Source organism: Podarcis raffonei, chromosome 1 (genome assembly GCF_027172205.1).
Source record: "Podarcis raffonei isolate rPodRaf1 chromosome 1, rPodRaf1.pri, whole genome shotgun sequence".
Taxonomy (NCBI): Eukaryota; Metazoa; Chordata; class Lepidosauria; order Squamata; family Lacertidae; genus Podarcis; species Podarcis raffonei.
In genome coordinates, this window is record NC_070602.1 from 108,177,866 (window position 1) to 108,186,185 (window position 8,320).

General features: G+C 43.8%; 1 protein-coding gene across 3 annotated transcripts in view; it reads right to left on the reverse strand.

The window, feature by feature from the left end:
- Window positions 1–4,080, reverse strand: part of FIGN (fidgetin, microtubule severing factor) — a 125,269-nt gene extending 121,189 nt beyond the window's left edge. For 2 of the 3 annotated variants that reach the window (XM_053408456.1, XM_053408442.1), the window contains exons 1-2: window positions 3,376–3,707; window positions 2,292–2,491 (exon numbers count right to left, since the gene is read on the reverse strand). In XM_053408456.1, the coding sequence (XP_053264431.1) occupies window positions 2,292–2,316 (25 nt within the window). In that variant the 5' untranslated portion in view covers window positions 2,317–2,491; window positions 3,376–3,707. Of the gene's footprint in view, window positions 1–2,291; window positions 2,492–3,375; window positions 3,708–3,735 lie in introns of those variants that run through there. The other variant, XM_053408451.1, reaches the window with a different exon arrangement.
- Between the last annotated feature and the right edge of the window lie 4,240 nt (window positions 4,081–8,320).

Below are 8,320 nucleotides of genomic sequence, written 5' to 3' on the forward strand. Positions count from 1 at the left end.
AATGCAGGGAAGCACACACACAAAAAAATAAAGCCTGAACCACAAACATTAAAGCGCAAAAGCAACAGACTAACTGTTTGAAGTTTTAGTCTTAAAATATACATCTATATCATAGGGAAAATATCAGATACAGCCTTATGTTAAACAACTCAAAACCAAAAGTGTAAAGAGGATCTGCTGACTTTCTTTTTTCTTAAAAATTTCTTTCTGGGAGTGACAACAGAAGTCCATTTTTATTTTTATTTTGCAGATGAGGAGGGGGAGTCAATTCAAAGCAGCTTCCCCAACTCAGACCTAACTTTTCCCCCCCTTGAAGCATCATGACAAGTGGCTGCTTGATAGATGTTCCCCTTGATAAACGACTTGTTCAAAAGAGACACAGTAGCTTTCATTTCCTGACCACAACACACTTTTAATTTGCAACAGCAGAACTGCTGGAGTGTGACTCAGTCCTACTCTCCAGCTTTTCAGGGTTCTGCTCCTGACAGGCCACATCACTGGGCAAAACAATAACTAGGTGCATCCACTAACAACAATCAATGCATCATGTTTTTTCTTTTGATATACACACACACACACACACACACACACACACACACAAACATTCAGTTGCAGAACTGATTACATTGGTGCTCTCACACTCTCTCATCCTCTTCACCCCTCCCCGAAAACTCGGCCGCTTTCAAAATCACTCTGCTGGTCAAGATATTCTACTAGGAAATTGAGAAGTAGAGGTGGGGGTGGAGAGAAGGAGAAGAGGGCAGACCCAGAGGGGTTGGGGGGAAAGAATAAAGTGCACAAGTGCCATACAATATACAAAGCAATGTCACCCAACCATGATGACTGTGTATTACTACTATTAGAATTATCATCATCATCATCCAGGAATTGCATTTAAACAGTGGCCACCATCCACCCCATCCAATTTCAGCCCTCAGCACACTATCCAATTCCCGATTTAAAATTTATAAATGTAATATCCTCATCACAAGCAGCAGGTCCAATCTGCTGTGAATATATATTACAGCTTTAACATCACAGAGGGAAATCTCCCATCTGGCAATCACATTCGCTCCAACAGCTCTAGGAAATAAAAGCGGGGGGGGGGGGCAGGGAGAGAAGAGAAAGAGAAAGCCGTGTCTTCCTGCTCTCTCCCCCCTCCCCCTTAAAAACATGTCTCAGGGCAAATTATGTGCATCTAAAATAAACAGTTGCTGTATTGATCGCCTTAAAGTCAACAAGTTCCAAATGCAAAATAAATAAATAATAATAATCAGATAATCATCCCTATTGTAACAGCGGCTCAGGGTTACTTTGGAGAGATATAGGCACCTACTAGCATCAGCCTAGGAGTGGACATTTGGCACTTAAGCTTTGCTTTGGATTCAGGTTTGTTAGGAAAGATCAGTGGTCACGTACTTAAGCTGACCATGAGGTTTTGCTCTGTCCTTATTTGCTTCTCCCACAGGCTAGTAAAAGTGAGACAATTCGCTGTCCTTTTGTCACCCCACAAATTCCTAATTTTTGCATTTGTGCGCAAAACAAAATCTGCTGTTATACTTTCTCTAAGCTTCTGTAACTGGACTTTTGTAAACTGCAATATATTGAAATCCTCCCTGCCCCATTTCATCAGATCCCTCCAGGCCTATTTTTTTAAAGGTGTTTTGCAGAATGTGGCCTCTTACAATCATTTAAAAGTATGTTGCAATGACAAGCAGCTATATGGAAAAAAGGACAGAAAATACACAGGTCGTTATTAAAACTGGAGGAGGGAGGCGGAAGAATTGGTTATTGTGCACCTATGAATCATCTTATTTTCCTATCCTGATCTAAAACCTACAAAAAAGTAGAGGGAGGAAAGATATAACGGTAGCATAGAGTAAGAAACAATAACTATTACTTTAAAATTTAAAAGGAAACATTTGCTGTGAGTGTAGGCATAGATATGTTCAGGGTTTCCCCCCTCCCCTTTTTACAGTCAGTGAGTTTACTAATTTACATAGTATTTGAGTGTACACAGTTCACTTTTGGTAACATGCAACTTTAGCATTGCAACTGAGAACAAAAGTAACACTACAATCAAAGCAGAAATCAGAAACAAAATGATAACACACAAAAACTGCTTATTTACACACTTAAAGCTTTACCATTAACATCATTTATCTCTAGCCATATCCACATGCAAAGTCCTCAGATATTTTTTTTCATCATGCGCTTTAAAAATTTATCTAGATGCAAAGAAAGAGAGAGAGAAAGAAACAGAAAGACATAGATCCCAAAAGCAGACATACCATAAACACTGGTGCTACTGATCATTTCTTGCTGGCAGCACAAAAAAGCTGAATTGGATTTTTCCCCCTCTTCCTCTTCTTCTTCTCCTCCTCACAAGCAGGAATTCCAAAGGTTGCTTTTCATTAAAGCCACTTTTCCTCTCAGCTATCAAATGTCACTGCCTTGAAACGTGGGCCCTTTCGTCAGGTATTCATTTAACCTACATGCATATAATTAAGTGGGAAAGCAACATCAACAAAAAGGGGATCTCAGATCACAAGAGAAGAAAGAAAGGGGGGGGGGAGAAGAGCACATGACCACGAATACAAGTCCATGTCAATTTCACTCACTCCCATTGAAACTAACAAGAGCTCCAGGGAGAATAGTAATAGGATCAGTGGATTGTATATACCATTAAATTATACATCTTTCTCTCCGTTCCAAGCCAACAATACGCCCACCGTGCTGTCCCCCCTCCCTCCACGATGATGTGCTTACATTTTACTGCATCAGCTTCTCTTGACATATTCACGCCCCCCCCCACCCTGAACTAAAACACGGCAATTTAACCCTAACTTTCCCCTTCCGCCGATCCTCATTCACACTAATTTGCTTAAAAGTTCGTTCCCCCAATACACCTAACTCGCATCTTATCCGCGCGTTCCTGCTTGGACTCCAATTTGAAAAAATAAAAGAGACCCACTTAAGCGAAAGTGGATTTGGCGGCGGGGTGGGGTGGAGGGGGAAGCTCTAAATCTCGCAATCGCGAACTCTTGGGCTCCTGACTATTGTTAGCAACGATCAAGGAGAGCGGGGGGAACCATCCACCGCGATGCTATCTCTTTACTTTCCACGCTGCGCTTAGATGAGAAAAACGGAACGGGGGGGGAAAAGAGAAAAGAATAAACCAGTCTGGAGCATGTCCTATATTTAAATATAGATTTAAAGCATTATGGCTTAGATTTAATATTTAAAAGGCACACGCACAAAATTTAAAGCGCCCGTAGCCGCCTGGGATATATTTAAAATTATATAAAATTTTAAACAGAGCGGGCGGGAGGGGGGGGAGGATGAAGAGAGACGAACGGCGATGGGAGATCTTACCTGGAGGTTTGGTAGAGAAGCCCGGTAGGTTAGAGCAGCATCGATCCTATCTGTTCGCTGATGAATGGGGGCTCGGGTTAAGTGAAGGTGCCTATGATTTGAAATCATTCCAAGTTTTTGAAGGGAAGACTGACTGCAGCCTCTGCCATGTTGGAATTTCAAACCCAAAACAGCTGCTTCGCAAAGAGCCAGCATGCCAGCAGCTGAACGCCTGCGCAGAGCGCCGCCGAGCCAAATTCAAATCACTTTCACACTCGGAGCCAAAGATCAGTTTTCAAAAAAGAGAGAGAGAGAGAAGAAGAAGGTGGGGGGATATCGGGAGGGAGAGAGAGAGAGAGAGAGAGAGAGAGAGAGACGCACCAGATTCATGGGCAAGAAGAGGAGGAGAGGAAGCTCAATGGCCGCGCGCTACTGCCGCCGCCGCCGCACCACCACCACCACCAGGCCCCTGGCTGCACAGGTCAGGTTACATGGTAGGGGCTGTCGCTTGCAAGGAAGCCTGCAAACACTGCCTGGAGGTGGCCGGGAGGTCATGGCAGAGCAGCCAGGAAGCTCTCCCGCCCCTCCCGCGGCCGCCAAAAGGCGAATCGGGAACTTGGGGAGTTGGGATCCCTGCTCCCAACCTCGCCTCCGCCTCCTGCAGCAAGAGAAACACTTCTCCCAGCTCGGGCACTTTCCCTGCAGCCGGGAAAGCGCCATAGCCCGTCCCATCCCCCCCAACCCTCCCCCCCCACAGCAGCGGCGGCCAACGTCTCTGCCTCCCCCCCCCCACCGCCTGGTCCCCACCTCGCAATAAGCAACAGCGGCGGCGGCGCCTCCAGCTCCAGGCCCTACCGCAGCTCAGTGGCAGTAATGCCTCTGTGCAGCCCGCTCGCCGTCGACTCTGCTCCCTAGACTTTGGGATGCTGCGCGGCGGCAACAGCCGAGAGCGGTTGAAGCAAGAGAAAGACCGGGAAAGGGGGGGTGAGCCCGATCCTGCTCTGTGTGCTTGCTCGCGGGTAAAGAATAAAGTCGCACTGTATGCTTATGGAGCTTTCCGCACCCCCCGGGTAACAAACTGTGTGCGGCAAAGGGGATAGCAGCCTGAATGATGCAGGATAGCAGCAGCATGGGGGGGGGGAGCGAAAAACGACCAGAGACATTAGACTTCCCCCCCTAACAGTTGCATTTTATTCCCGCTGTCTCCACTTGGAAGTTCCTTTGCGTGCAGGATCCCCTGCTCTCACTTGCTCCAAATGACGTTTCACGGCACCGTCCTGCACAAGTTCTTTCCTCAGAAAGAAATTTTCCGCTGGGTTGAAGAGTGTTCACTGAGCAAATAAAGCCGCACTTCTTTCGGAATAGGACCCAGTGAATTCAGTCGGGGCTTCATTTCTTAGTAAATCACTGCAGTGGATACAGATGTAATATCCCATTAAACTCTTCAGAGTGTTTCTGTTTACTGTACTAGGATAGTGCTGTGGGGCTGCAATCTTAGGTATGCTTTCTTGGAAGTTCTACTGAATTGCTCTCTGTTTAAAAGGACTTCCCTGTGGATCCAAACTGGCAGCATCATCTGAGGTGAGGTGCTGAGTACACCAGGAATCTCCCACAGGATACATGGGAGTGGGAAGACAAAATATACCAAGGCTGCAATCCTAAATTGCCAAGGACCAAGTCCTGTTGAAATACTTGAATTAGTTCTGAGTAAAAATACTTTGAGGTGTGATGTCATTAAACAGGCTTGCTTGGAAGTGAGTCCAGTTTGCATTGTGATAGTTGTAAACATGCAAAGGGTTTGGCTGTACCTCTTGCGATCCTCTGTGTTATCATTTGCAAGTGTCAGTTTCTTCACCTGTAAAATGGGCATCGTTAATACTAATTTTTAGTATAATCTCCAAGAGTTAATTTGAGCCCAGACTGAACAGAGATAAGTCTCTGGAATCAATTTTTATACAGCAAGTCCCATCTCTCCTTTATCTCCTATTAGTGAAATACCCCATAATTTGAGCTGTGAAAGTTGATTAGAAAGAATCTAGCCATCAGAGTGGCTCCTTGCAAATCCCTTGCTACTTACAGCTCAGGGAACATGCCCAGCAGCTTCAGGGATTAAGTGTTTAGGATCCTATGGCCACCGCACCTTCTTGAGAGGTATGGATGGGTGCGTGCTGGTGCTTTGATATCAAAAAATACATGTTTGCTTATGATTTGATATCTCTTTACAACTGAATGATTCATAGTTGATTATGTGAACTACCTCCATTGACTTTTACTGCATTTGCAGTGATGTGATATGATAGTTCTGTTTGTGTTGTTACAAGTGCCTTTGTTGTACCTCACATACAAATAATCACTTGCCTGTTTGTTAGTTAGTTTGTTAGTTTAATTGTTGTTGTGTGAGGAACATGCACAGACAAATCCAAACCTTAGAGTTAGAACCTTTTTGATGGAATCCATTCTCAAATGCTTTGCTGCAGGGACCCACCAATGGTCTTTTGTCTTCGAGCAAAATCCACTTGTCACTTTCAGTGCCTTAATCAGAAGCTACATCTCTCAATCTGCGACCTCCCCCTACTTTAAAGGCAAGCTGGTGTTCATCTCGGGCTTTTCATACCCTTCCTTACCTTATTATGTTGGATGCAATGAATACTTTCTCACAGTCCATTTTGGGAGGGAAGAGTTATGTTGCCACATTGCATATGCAAGTTAAAAGCCCAGACAGAGGATCTAACACAGGGAGTGGCATTTTATCCCATGTTTCCCTTTTATCATTTATATTCTGCACTAGTACCTTGAGACTCACCTCTGTGTACACAGAAAATAAGCCCCAGTGATTTCTATAGAGCCTCCTCCCCAGGAACTGGGCATACGATGGTAAACTTTTGGATTTTCTTCAGGTTAACGCCAGTGTACTTGCAAAGCAGCCAGAAGGCGAGAAGGTAGAGCAACTCAAACATCTCCTTAATGTGTATTCAAGTGCCAGAAGACTCAATGGGACATTTTGCATGCCAGAATGGCAAATTCCCAGCTCTATGAAAAGGACTGTCATAGAAAGTAGCATGGAATAGTCTTCTGTCCAGTATAAAAATAAACATCCCATGGAGCTTGTCTTTGTGCTGCTAGAGGTAGTTAACAGTGCAGTCCTAAACATATCTCCTGAAAGGTACCGTATATCCCACTGAGTTCAGCAGGACTTCATCTCACCCGTGTGAGTACAGAATTGCAGCCTTAATGTGGGACTTGTCAATCCATTATGTCTTACTCATGTGCATATAATTGTTCACATTGCTCCAATTTTATGTGTATGGGGTTGTTGTTTTCTCCTGCAGGATTGCCAAGCTCTTTCTTTAACTACACTTCACCAACCATATAGCCCAAGCATGTGCATGTTTGCTCAGATAAAAGTCTAAATTTAACTCGGATGAAAGTCCAAGTACCATGCACACTTACCGGCAGCTGTGTCCCAATATACATTAGTGTATATTATTAACTTGCATGTCCATCAGTTAACTATAGTTTTCAGTTAGGTGCAATTTATATTCATATGCTTCCTTTCACAAGTCTCTCCTTCCCTTGCATGCTATATATAATACACAAATAATACACAGTCCATGTTGGTCCCTTCCAGAGTAGATCCTATTAGATTATTAAATTATTTCTCATAATATATGTAACCTTTTACAGCTTTAAATCTGTATGGAAATATGTGCAATGTTTGGGTTTGTAATCCTTCCTGGGACCTTGTGGTAAAGGATGAGTAAGAAATCAAATAAGTAAATAAATCGTTCTCTGCATTAGGAGAAACAATTCCTGCATGCTCATAGTGGGAAAGGGATATTTCCTTCTGATATCAGCCCCTCATGCCTTGTGGGTTGCCTAACCTTGAGCCCCCACGCTGCACATATTTCCATATAGATTTAAATTGCCCTCCAGACACTTTGGATTACAACTCAGCTGCAGCCATGGGAGTTGTAGTCCAAGAAACTGGAAGGCACCAGGTTGGAGAAGACTTTCCCACATCCTTACCTTGTCTTAGGGAAGCCTGATTTTCCTCTATGGGGAAAATAGCTCCAGAGATGTTGATATCTTCTTCCTGCCAAGCAAGAAGGCCAAGCAAGGACCTGCTGCTTTTCTTGTACATCCTCCCCAAATGAATGATCAGTGCTGTCAGCTCTGATGGCACTGGTTGTGTATTTGTGGAAGGGCCACGGGTAAGAAAGGGTGGGGGAAGAGAACATCAGATCTGAATTTGACACCTGTACTAATGGCCAGGGACAGCCTACAAACTTCAGGGGTCAGCACTCTCTCTATATGTGTCTCTCCCCTATTACCATTCAAGACTCCTTCTCCTATGACCTTTATTGCATGAAGTGAACATGGCATCAACAGGAAGCAAGGCATTTGTTGCTGTAGCTCCAAGGCTGTGGGATAATATCCCACAATGTTTGGTTGAATTCATCCCTCCTAGCCATTAGGGGGCCGGTGACCAGACAGGCAGCCCTTTTGGTCATGGCACTCCATCTGTAGAATGCTCTTTGCAGAGAGGTTTACTTGGAGGCCTCTTTGATGTTTTGTTTTGGCACCACGTAAAGGCTTAAAAAAAATTGTGCAGGCATTTCAGCATATAGCGTAAGTTCCCTTGACTGTGTTTTTATCCGTTCTTTTGAATTTAATGGCTTTGTTTTGTTTTAATGGCCACTTCTTTTATTTTCTTTTATCACACTGGGAGTTTTTAGTGAAGGACTGAATAGAAATCTTCTAAATAAATAAATGAAGCCTATCTGTTTAGAAAGACCTTTGGTCAGTAAACAAATATTGTATGCCTATCTGATATAATCTGCTGAGTTCAATGTCCTGTGCTTTTAATTTTAGTGTTGCCATTTTTACATGAGGATGTCATTTTATTTTATTATAGATTATTGTTGTGAGCTGCCTCAAACTTGTAGAATTCGGGCACAAATGCTAT